At 45.3% G+C, this 21,847-nt stretch overlaps 1 protein-coding gene across 5 annotated transcripts in view; it reads left to right on the forward strand.

Moving 5' to 3' along the window:
* Positions 1–19,568, forward strand: part of LOC106654913 — a 40,670-nt gene extending 21,102 nt beyond the window's left edge. For 2 of the 5 annotated variants that reach the window (XM_023460318.1, XM_023460320.1), the window contains 12 exons: positions 9,075–9,129; positions 9,618–10,034; positions 10,108–10,203; positions 10,378–10,478; positions 10,619–10,750; positions 11,799–11,972; positions 13,391–13,876; positions 14,617–15,038; positions 15,122–15,851; positions 15,937–16,093; positions 16,409–16,561; positions 17,687–19,568. In XM_023460318.1, coding sequence (XP_023316086.1) covers positions 9,075–9,129; positions 9,618–10,034; positions 10,108–10,203; positions 10,378–10,478; positions 10,619–10,750; positions 11,799–11,972; positions 13,391–13,876; positions 14,617–15,038; positions 15,122–15,851; positions 15,937–16,093; positions 16,409–16,561; positions 17,687–18,132 — 3,369 coding nt within the window. In that variant the 3' untranslated portion in view covers positions 18,133–19,568. The remainder of the gene's footprint in view (positions 1–9,074; positions 9,130–9,617; positions 10,035–10,107; positions 10,204–10,377; positions 10,479–10,618; positions 10,751–11,798; positions 11,973–13,390; positions 13,877–14,616; positions 15,039–15,121; positions 15,852–15,936; positions 16,094–16,408; positions 16,562–17,686) is intronic. The other 3 variants (XM_023460319.1, XM_014375052.2, XM_014375051.2) reach the window with 3 other exon arrangements.
* Positions 19,569–21,847: the final 2,279 nt, after the last annotated feature.

The following is a 21,847-nucleotide window of genomic DNA, read 5'->3' on the forward strand; positions in this document are numbered from 1 at the left end:
TTCCCGCGCTCGCGCGACTCGATGTGTATAACAACAACAACGACGAGTTTGCTGTGCACCGAACGTCTTGTTTTGATAAACATCGCACTCCACCAGGAGAGAGAGAAAAAGTTGGCAATTATAATACGTCGAACGAGAAAATGCGTCAGATGCGAATTACCGACATGAATTATTATCGCCAGCTCGACTCGCTCGAGCTGAACTCGCTGCTACGCGGCGAGAACAAAAATTCCGCCGGTCGCGATAATAATAATTTTCGTGCGTATCGGCATGAAGGCAGGCTATAGCGTGCCCGTTGGGATTTTCATCGCACTGTACGCGTAAAAATAGGTGTGAAATTCTGCGACCATGTGCGTGCGGGAAGATACTGCATCATCATCGTCGCAGTCGTCGTCGCATTGCAAATTAGGGTTATTTTTGTTTGTCCTAGAATTCCGCGCGCACGGCTCGCGCGGTTGTTACGACTGAAAATCTTGAAAATTTTTCAGCAGCAGCAGCAGCAGCTTTCGTAAGATTTAATTATCGCGTGCTATACAGGCCGCGCAGTGAATTATAGATAGATAGATGCATGCGTATCGAGCCGGCTCGTTTCGCGCGAACTGACCGCCACTATGCGACGCGATTCGCCGCGTTTCCAATACATCATCTCTCAAGGCCAATGATAAGTCGCGAGCCGAGTCGAGCCCTCGCGAGAGTCGAGTGCGTGTCAGCCTGGCTACCACTACCACTACAGCTACTACTCATACGTACTATATAGTGGGTTACGCAACGCGCTTCAGAGACTGCGCGCGGCTTATTTAAGAGCTGCACTGCGCATAGGCCAACTGTGCGGCTAATAAATTACCGAGACAATGCATCCATAAAGTGGCTGGAAGAGAAGAGGAGCTCCATCAGCGCGCCCGAGTAAAAATAAATTCCAGTAGTAGCTGCATATAGCATATAGCATACAGCAGCAGCAGCAGGCAACCGACACGCCTGGGCGAACGCACGAAACGCGAGTGTATCTATCGCATACACGAAATTAATTTTCGAGTCGATTTGGCAGCTCGCGGCCAGTAGCAGACCTTCTTCGTCCATCGGATTTTCCACAAAACGCGCCGCACTGCACGCGCAGAAGGGAGATAGACGCACTTTAAACTGCATCAATCTCCATAAAAATCGACGTTTTCTCGCGCTCGCACTCTCCACACACACGTAGTTTGTTGCAAGCAGCAGCAGCAATTCTATTTATAAGCACCACCCCGCGCGTACACGCGTACGTACGTACACGCGCGCCTGTGTACGTAGAAGGTACTCGAGGCTGCTGCGCCACGAGCCGCTTTGTCGAGAGCCTCTTCTCGCGCGCACGAGCTATACGTAGTTGCTTACTCCATATCGACACGTATAACACGCATTTTTACGATGGCGCGAAGAAAAAAGGGCGACAATTAAAATTAACGACTCTGAAAGTTGCGCGCGCGCGCGGCCGAGACGTTAGAGAGCATGTGAACACGCGTGATTTATTTTCAGATAAGCGACACAAGTCATATTATACTCGAGCGCGTCTTTGCTCAGCTCCTCGAGACTCGAGCGCGTTCAACGGATATAAGTTTACATTACACTGAACTTTGCCATTGAGTTTCCGAGAGAGTGCGAGAGAGAGACGAGTTTCAATTATTTATGAGCGCAGCGCCGAGCCACTACCCCGAGTAGTGTGAAAAATATTTGCTCGTTTTTCGCGCGCCCGCGTTATTTTTCTGCACATTTTTCCAGGAGATATAGCACAATTTTGCCAATACAAACACATGCACGATGCAGTCGCCGCGTCTCTCTCGCATTTTTCGCGCGCGCGCGCGATGTTTTTTCGCCGCTCGACCGATGTTTTCTTGCAAAAGAGAGAGAGAGAGAGAGAGAGAGAGAGAGAGCCAAAGTGTGAGAGCTAAGAAAAAAACGTACCGCGCTTATGCATTCCTACGGCGGATATGTCACCGGCCAAGAATTGATAAGAGAAAAATATCGAATTTAAATTTACATTAAAAATATATGTGTGTGAAAAAAGTGACTTATCATTGTTCGATTAGTCACCGGTCGGTCTGCGCGCGGTGGATCGCGAATTTCGAGAGCTCTATCGAGGCGTGTGCATCGGCATTGCTATCAACAGCTCCGCGACGGGATGACCTATTCCCGTACAACGATGAGATGTTTGTTGTTCCCGCGCTTTGGAACAATATTTTTAGTCTCGTCGAGAACAAAAATCTTCCGCATCTGCGATCGATGGACTCATCATCGTCGTCGTGAGCTTGCACAGCAGCAGCAGCAGCATCAGCTCAGCCTTCGATCGATTTTATACATATAATATTTGCGAGCGGCGGCAGATGACGACGACGTATACGCTCGACGCGAAACGAGACGACACATGCTGCAGTCCTGCTGGCGGCAGCGGCAATTCATAATAAGTGCACAACAAATGTTTACGATAGATCGCGTCGCGAAGCGCGCGGCTGCCGACGCCGCGAGCTCGTTAAAATATCGACTGCGCGCGCGAGCGAGCGATCGAAAGGTCAACGGTTTCGCGGCGCTCGCGAGCCGTGCATGCAGCAGCGGAGGCTATTTTTAAAACGCGCATACACGTATACAGAGACACGTACTTACGCGGCGCATAGCGTAAATATATATACGAACTTACACACGCAGGAGGAAAATTTATTCCGATCGGATAATAAGAAGATAAATGAATGACACGCTTGTAAACACGCACTGCTGTGGTGCAGACTCGCGGATTCTATACAACTATATATACTGCACTACTGCTACTATATTATAAGCGAAAGGGATGACGACGACGACGACACATTTTCTGCTGTACTGCAGCTTTTCAGCGCGCGAGAATATAATATAATATCGAATTACGTGTGCAGGGCGAGCTCTATATCGCCGGGGGTAAATATTATATAGAAGGCACTGGTGGTACGGATCGCTCGAGTTTTTCTCGAGCAAACATTTGAGAGAGAGAGAGAGAGAGAGAAAATCTCGAGACAATATGACTTTTCCGCGCCAGGCTGGCCTAGTCAATATATATATAACGGCAGTGTAAAAATATATAGAGAAAAAAATATTTTATTTACGCGCCAATGCTTATAACGTAGGCGCGTCGCGTGGTGCAAGTATCTATATACATGTAGATGAACGCATAAATCCATTATCATTCGGGAGACGTACCTCTTGGACATTTGTTCAACAATCGACACAATGAGTCATTTATGCTGATTCTCTTCGGTGTTTTTTTTTTCTTCAACTGCGCAGTGCTTAAACGAGCGCGGGGACACATTTCTCTCTCTCTCTCTCTCTCTCTCTATGCACGCATACAGCAGCGGCGGGGCTCGCTATAACACACGTATCGATATGTCGTAATAAGTGGCTCGTTATCAATAATACCTGAGCGCGAGCCAGCAAGAAAACCTACGTGTCCTATACACGTATAGACGCGCCTATATATAGTGCATTTGCGAATACGTCGAGGCAGCGGCGGCGGCAACTCGTCATAATTCACCTGTCTCTGGGCCAAGGATTTACGACGCGCAATTAAATTGAACTGCCTAACGGCACACAAATCATAGCAGTTGCTGCGTGCTCTGCTGCTGCTGCTCCGCTCTGCTCTGCTGCAACAGCTCAAAACTCGAGGAAACTCGGGCGCGAAAATCACTCGAGATGTAATTCAATCTCTGACTCGAGTCATCGTCGTCGTTGACGAGAAGTACACCTATATACAAGAAGAGTCGCGCCAGAGATGGAAAATGAATGGGGAAATAAGAGAGGAAGAGATGGCCAGGTGCTGTCGCTTCGAGCTAAAGAAGCTCTCCTTCTCGAACTCGGAGCCCTCTTTTATATATTTATATATATTATGACTTTCGGAAGGAAAAAGTGAGACACGGCTCATCGGGGTGGACATTGAATTATGTAAAGAGGCCATGCGATCAGTCAAGCCTGCCGAGCTGTAAGTTAATTCAGTCAAATCCGCATCTCGTTCAGTTTGTTTATGCGAGAGTGAACAAAAAAATAAATAAAGAGAAAGAAATGAAAATGAAAAATAATAAAAATAAAAAATAAAATGAAGAGAAAAAACGGTGGAAAATGCTATAAGTCGCGTACTTGTACAATATTGAATTCGATTCGTCCAAGTTCCAGAGCGCCCGGCGGTGCGGTGGCGGTGTAAAAGATTAAGCGCGCGAAGCGCGTAATAAAAGAGAAGCACACGTCGACGTTGCGACGTCGACGACGACGTGGTGGATGAATAAAAAATAAAGGAAAAAATCCTCGGTATACGCGACGACGACGCGATGCTATACTCGGGCGCGACGGGGCTACATTTCAATATTGGACATAAGCTTATTATCGTTCGCGCGCACGTATACTGCATAGTCGAGCTAGCATCACGGGGGCATTATACATAGAGAGCGAGAAGCTCGAGCGAGCCCGAGATGAGCATTTGCATCTCGCGTCGACCATATCGTATTATATATAGTCGAAGCTATATAACGACAGATGGGTGTTGGCAGGGCTGCTCCTCCTTATATATACTAATATCGCCGTCGGACGTCAAGTGCATACAGTGCATCTGCAGGGCATTATTGCCCATCGGCCATTGTGACAGGCCATGTCGCGCTCACTCGTAGTAAGCCAGAGTAGCAGAGATACGCAATGTTCCTCGTATTATAATGCGCATAATATCGAGTGCTCGGAGAATAACAAACGACGTATTAATTTTCACGCTTATAATGTAATTTAGCCGTTTGCGAGGAGGAGAGAGAAAGAGAGTAAAAGAGAGACGCTTAATGCTACTGCAGTCCCCGCGCATCCTCGCTTATTATGTACGTGTCATACGAGCTCTATTCATCAGCGCGCTGCTGCAGCGAAAAGCGCTCCATTATCGGAGCTTCGCAGCGCAGAGCTAAGACAAAAAACACGCGCTCGTTTCCCTGTAAATGTGCTCCTTTTTGCGCCACCTCTGCGAAAATTGCATCCGTTGCACTTGGGCCGGCTACTATGTATACACGTTTGATTCTCTCCGTGAGCGAAGCGAGCTTCTTCTTTAAGGTCGCGCGCCAGTGTAGCGACGAGAGAGAGAGAGAGAGAGACAGAGTTGGGAGCAGCGGCACAGGAGCAGCAGCAGGGGTGGAGGAGAGCGAGAGAGAGAGAGGGAGAAAAAAGCGATTACAAGTGCACGGTATATAAAGCAAAAAAGAAAGAAGCGAGTTGAAAAAAAAAGCTGCCGGAGACGCGGCGCGGAGGAGGTGGCGAGATTCAAACGACAACGACGACGGCAACGAAGAGAGCGAGATGCATATAGTGCTTGTGTAATGTAGTACTAGTAGTAGTTGCAGTAGCTATGCTACCCAAGCACAGCGAGCAAGAGCACAGTGCCAGTAGTAGTCGACCTGAATTTCATAGTGCATGACCCGAAACTCGCAACTGTGACGTCAGGCTCGGAGCTCGCGCACTAATTCACACACACACACACACACACACACGTACATACATGCACACACAAGGGAGCGCGACGACGACGACGACGACGACGATGAGTACATGAATGTATGAATATATGCTGCATGCGATGTATAGAGCTCCGTGCCAAGCCGCAACCCTCTTGGCGCTCTCGATTTTTGCAGTGCGCGCCGCACAGCGTGTATATGCCTGCCTGCCTGCCTGTCTGTGCCTGTGCACCGGCTGCGAAAGCTCGCTCGCACACACATGCGCGCAAGCCTATACATACTTTTCTCTTTCATTTTGTTCCATCTCTCTCACGCTCGCTTACTCGCACACATACAACGTTATCACTGTCTCTTCCTATCGAAAGTAAAGAGCAAAGCTCGGCAGGCACGTCTCGCGCGGTCTAGGCGGCTGCCAATAGTCGCGTAAGAAGTCGCGTACTCGCGCCAAAAACGGGTTAAAGCACGGCCAAGCTCGAGCTTCCATCCCCTCGCTACGTATATATATATGTATTATAATAAAACGACTATACGGCTCGAGTGCGACCATCTCTGGATTTGGATTTTCGGTGCGCGGCGAGTATTATATATTTTTTACTACTTTTTCTTTTTTACTCATTTTTTTTCCGTTGTCGTTATTTGGGCCGAGAATGACTCTGCAGCAGGTAATTAGCCAGGCTCGCAGTTAGCAGCCTGGCCGTTGCTCGTTGACCATAATAACGATTCCCCGGCGCGTACTCGCATCGCCGCACTCGGTACTTTCGGCCGTTTGTATCGATCAAACCTCCCAACAGAACGTGAGCTAGTCAGCGCTCATGAATGTAAGCGAGCTACACATACAAAACAGAGTTTGTGCGAACGAGCTCGTGTTAATGGCGATGCACGATGATTAGCAGGTCCGCGCGCCTACGTCCGTCCGGACTAGGCAATAACGCATTGCGCCATACACGAAATAGATAATCTCGGCGTTTGCCATCCTATAAGCAATGTTTACATCGCGCGCGCCTAAGCTTCGCCGCCGCCGCCGCCGCCACCGCGTGCATGTCTGAGTAGCAGTAGTAGTATAGTGCCAGCGAGCTTGCATGCCTGGCATGTATATCCGTGAGGCGCGCGCCCAACAACCCCCGACAGTTGCAGCAGCAGTATGAAAAGCTCGCATCAGCTCTCTACTCCGAGCTCGCGCCAGCTCGCGGAGTAAAGAGATCAAGGCTACTTTTGCCAGTAGTCGAGAGAGAGAGAGAGTGAGAGAAACTTGCAATTGCTGGGCTGCATTTTTTCAAGCGAGAAAGCTGCTGCTGTAGCACAGCTCGTGTATCAAAACGTACCCACTGCTCTTCTATTTATCAAACGTCGAGCTTCGGCGCGCACATTTTCAAAGCTTCTAGCTGCTGGCAGCGCACTACGTAGGCTACTTGCAAATACGCGGCACGTAAAAACGTACTTTTCCCAAAGTACACCGCGTGCGCGCGCGTGTGCACACTGGAAAGCTTTCCAGCGCGAGCTTACATGTAAAAACAATTGTCAATATATATTTTTCATTCGACTTTGATGTACACGACGCGTGTGTTTACTTTTTTCGAGAATATGATGTAAGAGAGAGATTTTTCGAGGCGCATAAACGCTCTGCAGCGAGTACGCAAAAAATCGACGATTTTATACACGCACATACATACAGGGCCACGAAAGTCGTCGAATAGAGATATCGCACTAATCCGTTACAGCGCGGCATCAGGCGGACAGGGAAAAATCGCCGCGTACAGCGGCACGCAGAAAGAGAGAGTACATAATATACGTTAGTAAATCAAAGTTGCACGCGCGGGCTGACTCGACTCGAGAGTGCATCGTATCTCGGCTCGCGCGCGCGTCTTCTTCCGTTAATAACAACAAGTACGATAAAACTTGTCTAATAAACTCGACGTAGTAGTGGTAGTGGTAGCGGTAATAACGCCATCGCAGCTCCTGACGATGCAGCTGCGACGAAGCTGTGTGTGCATGATGTGCGCGCCCCCGCTCGCGATACATCATCTCTCGAGTCGCGACCGACCGACCTATTGTCTTCTTTCTCACATCAATCAAAGCTCCGAGCTCGTCTATAATACGACGTATATAACATGCGCGCAGATTTTTTTTCTTTTTTCTTCTTCTCTTTCTTCTTTATAGACTTCTTCTACTTTATCAGCGACGGTGTAAGCAATGGAAATTTGACTGAAATATTGACTGGGTAGTCTCATTTTCTCTGTCGCTGCCGAGCTTGCGGAGAGAATCGATTCTTTGACGCGTATACGCGTCTTGTCTCGTCTTTCTCTTTTAAAACGTATATAAAAAGGCAATAATTCAATAAAATGACTCTATCGTGCCGTCGACGTAGACGTTGACTTCGCGACGAACTCGCTTGTAGCAATAAAGTTCTATTAAGCGACAGATAATTCGGTTAATTTTTTTCCTTCTTTTTTTGTTGCTTCGGCACGGATATATCCAGAGGCGCAACAGTGCCTCTGAGTCTATGGCTCAAAATTTGCCGCGAGTCTCGGTTCAACGTCAAATGCATACATGAATTTTATCAATTTATTACACAGACCGAAGGTTCGTCGTTGGAAAAAGTGCCTACTATATAATAAAAAAACTATCATAGCTTGATTCCGAGGCACTTTTCCCAGCCAACATAGGCCTCTTCTCTCCGTACGTACAAGTGTCGATTTCATCAAATTTTCACCGACTCGACTGCGCAGCTGTACTATACCGCGTACCTGCCAATTCCAAAGTGCTCCGAGCCGTAAAAGTAGCCGAGCTGTAGTAGGACGCGTAGTAGACGTGCGCGTGAATTTCAAGTGGAAAATAATGCCAGTCAAGATGCATCGCAGCGGTTCGAGCCTCGTTCGAGAGAGCTACCTCTGCCTGCCTGCCTGCTCGTAGCAGCAGTAGTACTACTACGATGGATTTATTTTCGAATTATCGCCGATAATTTGTCGGTTGAGTGCAGTGTGCAGCAGCGCAGACATCCGATGCGCTTCGAGCGATCTACATACCCACACACACACACACACACACACACACGTAGTGTAGAAGGAGGATCAATTTACGTTTTCTCAATCGTATAGCGCGTTACATTGTATGTAGGTACCTATCGCGTATAAGTATCATATAGATATAGATATCGTCGCGCAATTGGCACGCGCTCGCATGCGAGAGCTGCCCCGGCGACGAGTGAGAGAGAGAGAAGATGAAATTGATACGTCAAATATTTTACAATACACGAGCTATCTGAAACAGAGAGGCTCTTTTCCTGCCTCGACAACGACGGCGGCTACGACGACGGCGTATTATATAGAGCTGCCTCGGTTACAAAGCGAGCAATCATTGCCTCCGCTGCGGAGAGCTCCGGACTCTCTGTACTCGATTGAAATTGATGATTCCCGGACGATTTTATACATTAACTAGAGACGACTGCAGGGGTTTTTTTTGCTCCGCCGCGCTACCGAGCAATTTAACATTTTATAAATGTACCGTGCTATAAGCGTATACGCTATAAGGACTAATGACTATTTTCACGTGCGCAGGGCAAAAAGTAAATCTAATGGGCTGCTTTTTTTTTTCTTTCTGTTACAGAGCCAAGCAACCGAAGTGATGTTGGATCAGCACGATTTGGTGCTGCGAATGTCCGGTGAGTTAGAAAAAAGATCTCTCTTATTTCATTCTCGTTGATTTATATTATACGCGAAAAAATGCACTCGGTGCACTACTACTATCCCAAAGTGACGGGCTAAAAATAATGCCTCGCGTTCCTCGCGAAAACTTCCTGAAACAACGATGCTCGGGCCGATCGAGTCCGAGTCTAGTAGTAGTAGTATGGTAACGATATATATACGCTTGATGTTTCCGTTGCATTGTTTGCCATTCATTAGCTGACATACATATATGGTACACGCGCCCGAGGCAGTAACGAATCGCATAGAGTAACGTAAGTAAGCGGCCGTTGCACATATCGCTACTTTATACGAGCGAAGTGAATTAGCGTCTTGATCGGATGCCAAAATCGATAATGAAGTTTGAGCCGCGCGCCCGACGGAGAGAATTGCCGATTTTCCGCCGTTTCTCGCATTGACTTTGATACATGCTTGTGTGTCCCCCGCACGCACGATACACCAACAGAGGAGGTGATCGCAGCCGCGAGCGAGAAAAGGGCGACGCTCTGCACGGCCGAGGTCGACGACTACGACGACGACGAGGACGAGGACGACGAGCTCGCGAAGGAGGACGCGGACAAGGAGGAGCTCGAGCAGCAGGCGCGAGCCATCATCAGGCGCTGCAGCGAGGCAGCCACCGCCGCCGAGCACAGCGAGCTCGAGAAGCAGCTGCTGCTGCGGCTGGACCTGAGCCAGCACAGGCACAGGCACACCGGCCGCTTCCTCACGATGCACAAGCGGCGCAGGAAGCGACTGACCACGCGATCGCTCGATCAGGAGCCGGGACTGCTCGACGACATCGCCAACGGACTGGTGCAGTGCGTCCTCGAGAAGGTGGCCGAGTGGGATTTCAACGCTTTCACCCTCGAAAACGTCGCTGGCGGTGAGTACCATTCAGATCGAGCCCTGTATGGATTTTAGAATTTTTTCGATGGCTCATCTCGTCGTTCGCACAGGTCGATCGCTGCCGGTGCTCTGCGTCCACCTCTTCCACTGGTACGGGCTCTTGGAGTACTTCAAGCTCGACGTCGTCAATGTCTGGAAGCTCTTCTGTAAGTACATCATATAAAGAGGCCTTGATTCGAACCGATAGGTCGTTCCTCCCGTGCGCGGCTTGTAAATAAATATTACGTTTGCGGCTGCACGCGACTCACCCCGTGTACTACGACAAGACGTCCTCAGTGTATTTCGCCGATACAAGCTGTGTTCTTTCTCTTCTGTTGCAGCCTTGATCGAGGAGGGTTATCACAGTACGAATCCTTACCATAACAGTATACACGCGGCCGATGTCACGCAAGCGATGCACTGCTTCCTCCAAGTCGAAAAGGTAATGTATTTTAATATTGTGCGAGGCGCCGCGTATAAATCGAACGGAGAAGGAGAAAAAAAGAGGAGAACGTATACGATATGTATGTGTGTTGGCTCACGTGTGCTTTTTTACTTTTTTGTTCACCGGCCCCTCCACAGATAAGAAAACATCTGAGCCCTCTTGAAATAATGGCCGCCCTCATCGCCGCAGTGACGCACGACCTCGATCATCCCGGCGTCAATCAGCCGTTCCTCGTCGCCACCAGCAACCACCTGGCCACGCTTTATCAGGTATATATAGTAGCGGCAGCGGCACAGCTGAAACAGATTATTTTATCTAATTTTTAAAACTCGCCTCTCTCTCTCTCTCTCTCTCTCGCTTTTTATGATGATTTTTTTTAGCGCGTAGGATTCCGTTGACCTCCGCTGCTCTTGCTCGCGCGACTGAAAAATATACGCATAAATCTCTCTCTCTCTACGTACGCGCGCGCAGCAAGTAATTAGTTACGTAATTCAAAAATGCGACGCGTGAAAAAGCCGCACCGCAGCTGCTGCTGAGATGACCTCTTTCATCTCTATCGGGTTTTTAATTTTTTTGTTTCATTTCGTTTTTTTTTTGTTATTGGTCTCTCTTCTCGCTTTTATCAATTTATCAAGCTTTTCGCAAATAGTCAGCCGGAAAAAAAGAGCGGGAAATAAATAATCAATCGATTCCTTTGAATCGCAGCTCTGTAGCGCATACCACGCGCGCGTACGCGCCGCCGCTCGCGATTGCATAAAACTCGGAAAAGATAAGAAAGAAAACAATAACACACACATTGCATGCTTTAAAACAACGTCCTCGCACGACGGCGGCGCGATATTCGCGTTAAAAAGTTGTTTTTCTCTGCGGTGCAGTCTTACTACCGTTGCTCAACTCTCTACTCACGCGCGGAGGTGACCTTACGCGCGGGATTACACGCGGTTTTCTCCGAGACGTGGACTTTTTGGGGTTCGATCGATCGCGAACGACAATAATCGTATGCACGATTTTAGAGAGAGAGAGAGAGAGAGAGAAAAATACGAGGCTCTGTTAATTGCCAAGCATCGCTCGTTAACGCGAGCTCTAATGCTGTAAGCAACTTTGCTCTTACACGCATATTATAAGCGAGGCAGAGAAAGTAACAGGATTAAGTAGTTGCCGAGCTTTAACATAATGCTCGGCGCTCGCAAGCCCCGGGGCTACCTCTTCAAAGCGCCTCAAAGCCGACTCGCGCGCAGCCGTTCGTGCATGAAATATTTATTATATAGCACACGTTACATTGTAAAACGTTTAATAATTGCCTGTTTGCCTGCGCAGAACAAATCCGTGCTGGAGAATCACCACTGGAGGTCGGCCATCGGCTGCCTGCTCGAGTCCGGGGTGGCGGACCAGCTGTCCGAGGAGATCAAGCCCGACCTCGAGCGGCGCATCTGCGAGCTCATACTCGCCACCGACATAACTCGCCAGAACGAATTTCTCACGCGCTTCGAGGTACGTACATCATCATCATCATCATCGTACAAACATTATATATACGTATATAATAACGTGCACATACACACGTACGTACGGCATGCAGCAGCAGCAGCAGCTGCATATCGACGCATTACTCGGCTTTTTAGCTTGATTAATAATTCACTCTCGACTGCTCGCTCGCAACGTTTCTTCGTTTTCAATCGCGCGCGGCTATATGACTCTATACCACTTCAGTGCAAATATTGCAAATGAAGCGGACTCGTTCAAACAAGATGAAATTATTCAAGTCTCTCTTTTGAAAATCCAAGTTAATTGAAAGTAGAAGCGAGACGGAAAATGTGTAACGTCAAAGAGAGAGAGAGAGAGAGAGAGAATGAATATGGATTTCCTTCCTTTAATCAGTCTAACTACCTCTACCTCTCTTGTATACTTGCTTGGGTTTTTTTTTCAATCTTCTCTCTTCTCGTTTTTTTTTCCAATTCCATGCGCCATGAATTCATGTATACATGAAAAGCCTTTAAAACGAGTATAGACCGGGGCTAGTACATATTTTATTATTTATTGACTGCTGCAACGTGACGGGGGTGCACGCGGGTTGCGCTTGTTATTCTAATTGCTTCTCTCGTCCTGTGCAAGTTCTTATATACACAAAGCAGCTGCATCAATCTATATCCCGGGCACACTAAGTATCGACTTAAGCTCTCTCCGCGGTCTCTTTAATTGGAAAAAGTTTTCAAAAGAATCTGCTCCGCTACTTAGTTGCAACTCGATTTTTCCCCTTTTTTTTCTTCATCCATCCTCTCTTTCCGGGCGACGTAATTTCATTGACGTATATAAAAAAGAAAAATCCCAAGCAATAGAGGAGTTATATCAGCTGTAGCCTGCGAATGTGTATCTCGTTAGCCTAGTGCCTGCTTTGTACAGGGCTAATTTTGTGTCGAACGTCGGGTCAATAAAAGCCTCTCCAATCCGGGATTCCTTCGACGTCTTCTCTCTCTCTCAGCTCTGGCCTGGCCGAACATTTGTCTATCGTGATTAATCAGCAGTCGCGTATATATCTATTGACATCGATAAGATAGGACAAAAAAAGATTCACATGCCAAGACACGTGTAATTGGATTTTCGCGCGCTGCTGCTGCTGCTACTAACGCTGCTCATCATTATTACTTCGGCCAAGCGAGCTTATCTCTCTCGTATTTTATCGCGCGCACATACGTACTACTGGAAAGTATATGCAAGCCTCGCGAGTAGACCTATTTTCGTCTTTTCGCGCGGTCTATTTTAATTCTCTGAAAAATCCTCTCTCTCTCACGAGAAGCGCGAAAATAGTCGAGGCGTCTTGCCGCGTCTTGCCAGCCAGCTTGACTTGTCGAGAAAATTAATATAATAATAATAATAATAATGATCAACGTGGCTCGGTGTCGTTTTTCTAGGAATACCTGGGCAGCGAGCTGAGCATGGAATCGGAGGAGCACCGCCACTTCATATTGCAGATCGCCCTCAAGTGCGCCGACATCTCGAACCCATGCAGGCCGTGGGACGTGCAGCGCAAGTGGGCCCACAAGGTCTGCGAGGAGTTCTTCCGCCAGGGCGACTACGAGCGCCAGCTCAATCTGCCGGTCACGGCGGTCTGCGATCGGCACAACACCAGCATACCCAAGATCCAGCACGGCTTCTTCCAGTTCATCGTGCTGCCGCTCTACAAGCTGTTGCACCAATTCATCGACGACGACTTCAGCAAGAGCCTGATGAAAAATCTCGATTTCAATCACAAGCAGTGGCTGGACATGATTAAGGAGGCCGAGGAGGAGGCATCGAAGCGCCAGCACCTCGAGGACGAATTGGCCAAGAAATCGCATCAGCAGCAGAGAGATTCCAGCGGTTCGGAAGCTCTCACCGACGTCGTGCAGATCTCCGAGGTTCGTTTCCTCGATTGCAAGCTCGCTTACGTAATTACGCCTGGATTAAAAGTTGACCGCAACGCGAAACCTGCAATCTTTTTCATTCTCACCAAAGTGAGAGACAATTACTCTTTCTCTGTAATAAACATCATCGTCATCGTCTAGCGCACAACGAGTAAAAAGCTTCAATCGAATACTTACGCTCTCGACTCTACTCGACCTTCTTTGTAATTGATACCTTTGCCCGTGTCGTGCTGCTGCTATACATTTTGCCCCGGAGGCTATCGGGTCTATAATATTTCGGTGAACATCGGTCCGACCGCACAAACATACATTCACGCACGCAGACACACACATAAGCTCAAGCGTACACTTACACATAGACAAGCCGCGAGAGTATTGTTATTATTCGAGTCCTTTGATGCGAAACGTAACGAGCGCCGAGCGTGCTTTCCTTAATTAAAAGAGTTTTTCATTCTCTTTTCTCTGTGCGGATCAGCACAAAAGAGCGCTTTTTTCCATATTTTTTCGTACACACGGTTATCGCGTGTGAGCGGTTTTTTTTCAACAAAAATATTTTCTCGTAAATATTACATCCGCGTTTATCACGTTTCACCCAGTTTTTTTTTCCGTTTTATTCCCTTTGACGAAAAAATCATATTATTGTCGAGCTCGTTAAAAAAATAAATAATAATAATGAAATAAGAAATATTTATATTAAAAACGTAAACACGCGATGCTTCTGCTGTCCCACACAGACGATACAGGAGGACTCGGCCAGTCTGGAACTGCCGTTGTCGTCGTCGTCGCCGCGGGGTCTGGTTCCACCGAAAGCCTCGATCCAGGGCCGACGTCACTCGGTGCCCATCAGCCTGCTGACTCTGGCGCCGCGGCCCACGACCAATCGTCGCGAGAGCCTACCGGGCGGCGCCCCGAATCAGCTCTCGTCGCGCTACAGCAGCCTCCAGCAGCAGTATCATCATCGCTCGGACGGCGCCTCCCCGACCCAGAGCATCAGCTGTCACAGTCAGGGCCAGGGCACGAGTGCCTCTTCTTCGGCCTCCCCGGCGCCCGACAGGCCCGTCAGCGCCGAGAATCTGCTGCCCGAGCCGAGCATCGCCAGCATCGCCAATAGTCGCGAGGCCATCAGATTGAGCAGCTTGGTGCAGCAGCAGCCATGGTGAGCAACGATACTTGCGATGCACAGCTTTAATTGATTCGTGACGAAATTGATTAATGTCCGTGTCATTACTTTTTGAGCAGGGATCACAACGCATTGGAGAGCCAGCAAGCAACGACGAATCGACAGGCGACCTTGACTCGACAGCAAACCTTCCCTCCGGTACAGCCGTTCGCCCGAATGCGATACATGTCGACGACCGCCGAGATGTCGCAGTGCTGCACCGAGGTACTTCTCGAGGGTGACAGCTCGTCCTCGCGCTCCAACTCGCCAACTTCGGCGGCGATGCCGACCACGCCGATGACTCACAGCGGCATCTCGTCGCCCAGTCCGCAGTACCTCACCGTCAAACCCGGCCTGACGGGCTCGTCGAGCGGCGGCGAGCTGCGTCGACACTCCACCCCGACGCAGAGCAAGAGTCGAACTCCGGGCTCGGGGCGACGTTTCACCACCATACCACTGACCCAGGAGGACGAGACCGCCGGCACCAGTCTTGCAGGAGGTAAATTTTTCATCGGCAGTCCGCCCGACTCGCCGCCGAGACAAGCCAGCGCGACACCGTCTAGCGACAGCGGCAGCGGCAGTATGGGCGGTGGAGGCGGCGGTGCTGGGACTGGAGAACCTCGCAAGAGCGTAGACAGCGTGAGTTTGCCCGGTACCAAGAGAGACTACAGCGACACGACCAGGGAGAAGAGCTCCAAGATTCTCAAATTGATGAAAGAGAACGTCGACCCGCGAATCTGCGTCGAAGAAATGACTAACAAGGGAGCCGTTCTGGTTCCGATCTCGAATAGGCGATCAGCCAGCAATCAGGTAACGATTCGAAGACTGAAAACACATTTTGCCGTGACCACGCGATAGTAGCAGCGAAATAATTTCGACGAAATACTTGTTGCAGGGTTGGGCACGGCGACGCGGCTCGGCGCCCGTTGGTCTGCAGGCCAGGCTAGACGATGGCGGCGTGACCACGACGATGACCAGTACGGCCAACAATCGCACGATAGAGTCGTGCTCCAGACGCGGCAGTGTGCCGGCCGACATAACTGCTCAACCAAGTTAATAAAAATACCATTTTTCCTTTGTCGTGCTATAGTGTCGTACCGTACTCGCTTTTGTTCGCAGCAAAAACCGCAATCATGCACATGATTTCACCTTTTAGTTGTGCGAATTATGTAGTTAGTCTCTGCCTGCTGCTGCGGCTATTCAATCTCACGTAGTTGTCTTGGTCACTATATAATATAGTAATACGCGTTATATGCGCAACCATCGAGCATAAGAGCTAGTATGAAATGTATGTAATATTTTTTGTTCAACACAAAAAAAAAGTAACTTTGCCGTTTTTCTCCCTCTCAAACAATTAAAATGGACAGATGCAGCAGGTGTAAATCGTAACGGTCCAAGTAAACTTAATTCTGGTGGAAGCAAGCACGTCGTGCTAATAAGCGGAAGCAAGAGACGGTCCAGTCTGCCGCACGAAATGACCTTAGGAAATCTCATTGGCAATCTCGTTTTGCTAACTGCAGGTAACGATTTTCGTGCGGTGCAAAAAGAAGCAAATTGACGCTTTTGTATACACGGCTTTGCCTTTTCTTTCTTTTGCTTCGTGGGAATTTTCATGAAAATCAGCGCTACGCGTGCACGCGTCGCTGTCGTCGTCGCAGGCTCGTTTTTTCTTTCGCGACTAATTTGCTCGCGCGAGTACGTTCATTATTTTTATTACTGTGAAAACGCATTCAAATCAGCTCGGATGTTCGTGAACATTTAAAAAAATTTAACGTGACGTCAGCAAATATCGGCAAGTCTTTGACGTCAGAGTGCGTAAATGGGTGTGCGGCGAGCGACATTGTACGTACAGATTTAGCGAAAAAAGATGACCTAATTATGTTTTAGCTTTATGCGAGAGACATACAATACATCGAGCCCATAAAATACATCGCAGTAGTTGTGTGCGCGCGGATTATTGGTAAAATTACGAGCAGTAAAATCGAGAGGTCGACTTGAATCATGATGTCAAGAGTCTATTCAAATCTTTTTACTGCGAGAGACTGCGCGTTTTATAATATTAAATAATCATTGTCGTTGCTTATGCCTTAAGGGCTTACGTAAGCATTAAATTTTTAAAATACAATTTTGTTTTATATCGCAGATTTGGATGGAATTTTTCAAACTTTTCCAAGACAAAAGTTTTAGATTTTAAGAAATTTTAATACTTCGCCAAGATACAGCTTTTTCTTAAGACTTTTTTATACTCTCCTTTTGTGAATTTTTTCTCTTGTTGTAAATTTTTTAAAAAGTTTTGACTGTATTTAAATTTGTTCTCTGGTAATATTTAAAAAGAAATATTCGAACAGCATACCCCTAGTCAGATCAATAGTTCAAATAATTTTCATGGAATATTATAGGTAAATCGATTTTAACTGATTTAAACAAAAATTCCAGTAATTTCAGTTAAAAAGGCTCTTATAAACAACTGTATCTAAGTAATAATATCGCTATCCCAAAGTATGTTGCAATGACTTGATAATAACGTTTAGAAAATTGTAATCATTTTATACCGGACGTAAGCTTTTAAGTGCAAAATACATCATAGCGCAGTTACTGTAACAGCGTCGACTTTCGGCTCAATAAAATATCGTTCCCATTTGCAGCAGAACGTGAGATGTATCCTCTGAACAACAACCTGCATCACGCGAGCAACAACGCCAACAACAATACGACGACCAGCGCGACGGGAAGCAACAACAACGGTTTCGGGCGCATAACTTTCGATCAGGGTGGCACCACCACGGCCATACTGACCTCGAGACGAGGCTCGGTACCGGCCGACATATCGGAGCTACGCCGCAACAGTTCCAACATCAGCGCGTCGGGTAAGACCCGTCGCACGGGCAGCAAGAAGCTTCTTCGCAGGCGCAGCAGTGGCGGCCCCGAGATGTTCGCGTGCGCCGGCGACAACGCCGACTCTTCCTGGCGAAACAAGCGCGAATTGAAGAGGGAAGACATGTCGAACTCGTCGGCCCAGGTCAAGAGGCGAGGATCGCTCCCCGTCGACGTTCTGACAATATCGTTCTCTGGCAGATACGTTCATAGATAGGATAGAGCATTGTTTCGAGTCGGATGATATTAAACATTCGCGGCGAGTTGTGCGTTACGCACACGCGTATATACGCAGTTTCCGATAAATAAGCTCGAAAGAATGATTTAACTGTTATTATTGTATCTGTGTATACCGTCGCAATGACGGCGAGTTGCAATTAAGATTTCATTTTTCCTCGCTGAGCGTGAAAGAAAAGCGAGTTTCTATACATTAATACCATTCGAGTGTTCGGGAAACTTTTTTGTGCGTCGTTATCGAATATCGCATGGTTATACATGCACAAAAGTTTTTATATCTATATATTATAAATTTAAATTAAAAATGTATTATATCATGAATATCCTGGTCACGCAGACACGTGAATTGTACCATTAATATGATTTTTCAGGTATATATTAATGAGCGTGTACACGTGAGAATAAACAAAATTCTTGGATCAAATTTTGAAATTGTACAAGCGATTTTTAAAGATACTTTTTCGTAGTTATTTGCCATGCATCAGTGTAAATTTTAAAATCCTGAACAATACACGTGGAGATATTTTCTTCTTGAGTTTTTTACATCGACAAAAGTATCAATTGTGTGTTCAAAAGGTTTACGCTTTTTATAACATCAACAACACAAGAATCTCTGTGAGTTGTTGTTAATTTGATTCTTATTTACTTCAGTTTTGACTCTAGAACAGAAGAATGGAAATTAAACTGTACTACGTGACTATGAAAACTATAAGGGTATCATCATGATTTTGCATGTATCGTGAAGCAGTAGATTGGCATTTATTAGGCTGGTCCTAAGCTATTCAATCTAAATTTTCAACCGCCTGTCGAACGTAAAAAAAGTAAAAATCACCTTACCAATGTTTATGCGTATACTATGTGGAAGTGAGGTGTTCCAGCGATTTAAGCCCCTAACTTTACTATAATATCAAATTAAATGAAATAATACACTTACTGTTGTAATAATTCTTTGGACGAAACTGATGATGTATGTTATGATAAGTATTTCGTAATGAATAATATTAATCTAAATCATCATGGTGTATCGTCTCATGTATAGTCGTAATGAGTAAGTGTATGAATAAGTTTAAAAGTAATTCATTGATTTTCAATGCATTCATGAAAAACTTTCAGCCTCAACGTTCAACCATAAACATACTATTGTATTTGTTTATTCGATATTTTCATCTGAATTTTAAATCTTTTATATGATTGCGTGAGCAGGTAAATGACAATTTGTGCAAATGTTCCTAGATTATAATTTCAACGTATGCATCCAACCTCGGTTGAACACGATTTCTTTGTATTTTTCATCAACCTGAAAGTATAAATTCATTACATGTATTGCATATATCATATTAAGTAGAAATCAAATTAAAAGAATGCAAAGGTATATTATATAATTTCTGCCATATGTTAAAATATTTAGATGCGATAATAAAACGTTTTTTTACCAACTTGAGAAAAAATATTCTATATAACTGGTTTCCTTGCATAAAAAATTACTATACAGTCTCATTGGCATTGAGCGACAGTGAAAAATTTATTGCTTCGAAGAAAAATAAGTGAGTTAATTTGTCTGTTGAGATATTTTGGCTTCTCTCATTTTCAGTTAAATTAACTCAACGAGTTCAGAGTAATAATAAATGCAGAAATTGCATGCTTTGTATCTTTAGCTAATAAATCGTTTTCTTTTCGGAAAACAAAAAAAATTATTTTCGTAAAAATATTGCCGAACTTCATCGTTATAGTTTAAGTGTTATTATGAATCTGCGCTGAGATGAAAATACGTTTTTAAGAATTCGGTTTGCTAGTCTTCCCGAAACGAGAAAAGCAGCAAGACCAGTTGGCTATTAGAATAGATCTAAAAAAGTTTTCATCAAGTGCAAGAAAATGCATCAAACAAAGCAACGAACACGATATTGTAAACAGGGTTTAAAAACTTATAAAATAAATAAATAGCTAGAAAAACAAATGTACGTAAGAGAAACATTTGTATAACAAAAGGAAAGACTGGTAGAGAATTTCACAGGACTTAACAGAGTAGAATTTTTCGAATTTTTGTCGTGGAATATCATTGCAACACACAAAGATCTTCGGCCAGTGAAAAATGACATTGATTACAATGAGTTTATTTCTGTGCCACAATTGATTTACGAACAAACAATACCATAAAATTCTAAAGATTCTAGATCAAACGTTTAGTACTCGTAGATTGAATAAATAAAAAAATTAGTTTTTTGACGCAGAGAAGCAACCGATGCGAGGTATACGCATTATTATAATATGTCTAAAGAAAAGCGAGGACTCGGCTCGCATATGAGCAATGAAACTGTATGAATCCAATGCAATTGTTCCATCTGATCTTCATTTCGTGTAACGTTATACACACGTGTGGTCGATACACCGACACTTATCGATTCATATCCTCATCGTTGTTGTTATCGAGTGGCGAAAAGAAAAAATACCCAAGCACATAAAAAAGCAAACGCAATGTTCATATAAATACGTACATTATACTTATAATACTACAACATAAGTAGAAATTAGCTCTTTAGACAATAGACTATGTCATAACAATAAAATAAAAAAAAAATGATACACATTCGCATTAGAAATATTTTATCGATTATATAGCTGCAAAAAAACATACGTGAAACGAATGAATGGCGAAAGAGCGAAGAATGAGATACAAAATAATTTGATCTTTAAAATAAATGTGTACGACGATGTTTTCGAATGAATAACCGGAAGTAAGATGTAAAACAAGTATCGAGGAAGTATAAATATTATTACATTTCGGACACATACGCATACACACACATACATACACAATATGTTTAATTAATAGACGTGATTCTTCCAACACTGACCAAAAAAAATCAAAAATTTGAACAAATTTCGTACTCTTTGTACTAATTCTTCGAATGCACAAAATTCGCCCTTATATGCACCCAAGCTGGCTCGCCGCGACAGACGAAATCAAGTAGTATCAGATTCAAATTTGAAATATCGAAATATTCGAGCGATAGTCGCCGCAAACTTTGTTGAAATCGGGTGCACGTGCGAGCCCAACTTGGTCTAATCATTTGTGAAAAAAGAAAACGAGCTACACTTGTGCACATTTCCAAAAGAATTTCTTATGATTCGATGTGGCACCAAAAACGATATGTATCGCTTGATCTATCTTCCCTTCTTCTTTCTTCGATCTCTCATTCTTTATTCCTTGTGCTACGGGGTTAAATGAGAAAAACACATGATACAGCGTGATATTCATGAATGTCGCTGATAAAAGCTAGATGGTAATAATTTTGAATTTTATGGAGATAAAAGCGATATGTTTAACAAATTGCGACGGATTGTAGTTCCGCGAAGATGGATCCCATGACTCTTATCCGCTAGCTTGACATTGATTCTAGATTTTCTCTCTCATCGATGCTGTAAGCACACTTCGTTATATGTACAAAAAAAATATATCCATCATTTTTGTATGCAACGATTTTATGAAAAACAAAAAGAATTGACGGATACATCTGAAACAATGTGTAAAATTGAACAAAAGGATATTTCATTGTATTTATAATTACTTCTTTTATCATTGTTACCGTATTATTATTACTATTATTATTATTATAAGTTATATTTTAATGATCATTGTCATCAACGTCATCATTAGATTTATTGTTGTTGTTGTTGTTGTTGTTATTATGATTATT

Source organism: Trichogramma pretiosum, unplaced genomic scaffold (genome assembly GCF_000599845.2).
Source record: "Trichogramma pretiosum strain Unisexual culture from Peru unplaced genomic scaffold, Tpre_2.0 scaffold59, whole genome shotgun sequence".
Taxonomy (NCBI): domain Eukaryota; kingdom Metazoa; phylum Arthropoda; class Insecta; order Hymenoptera; family Trichogrammatidae; genus Trichogramma; species Trichogramma pretiosum.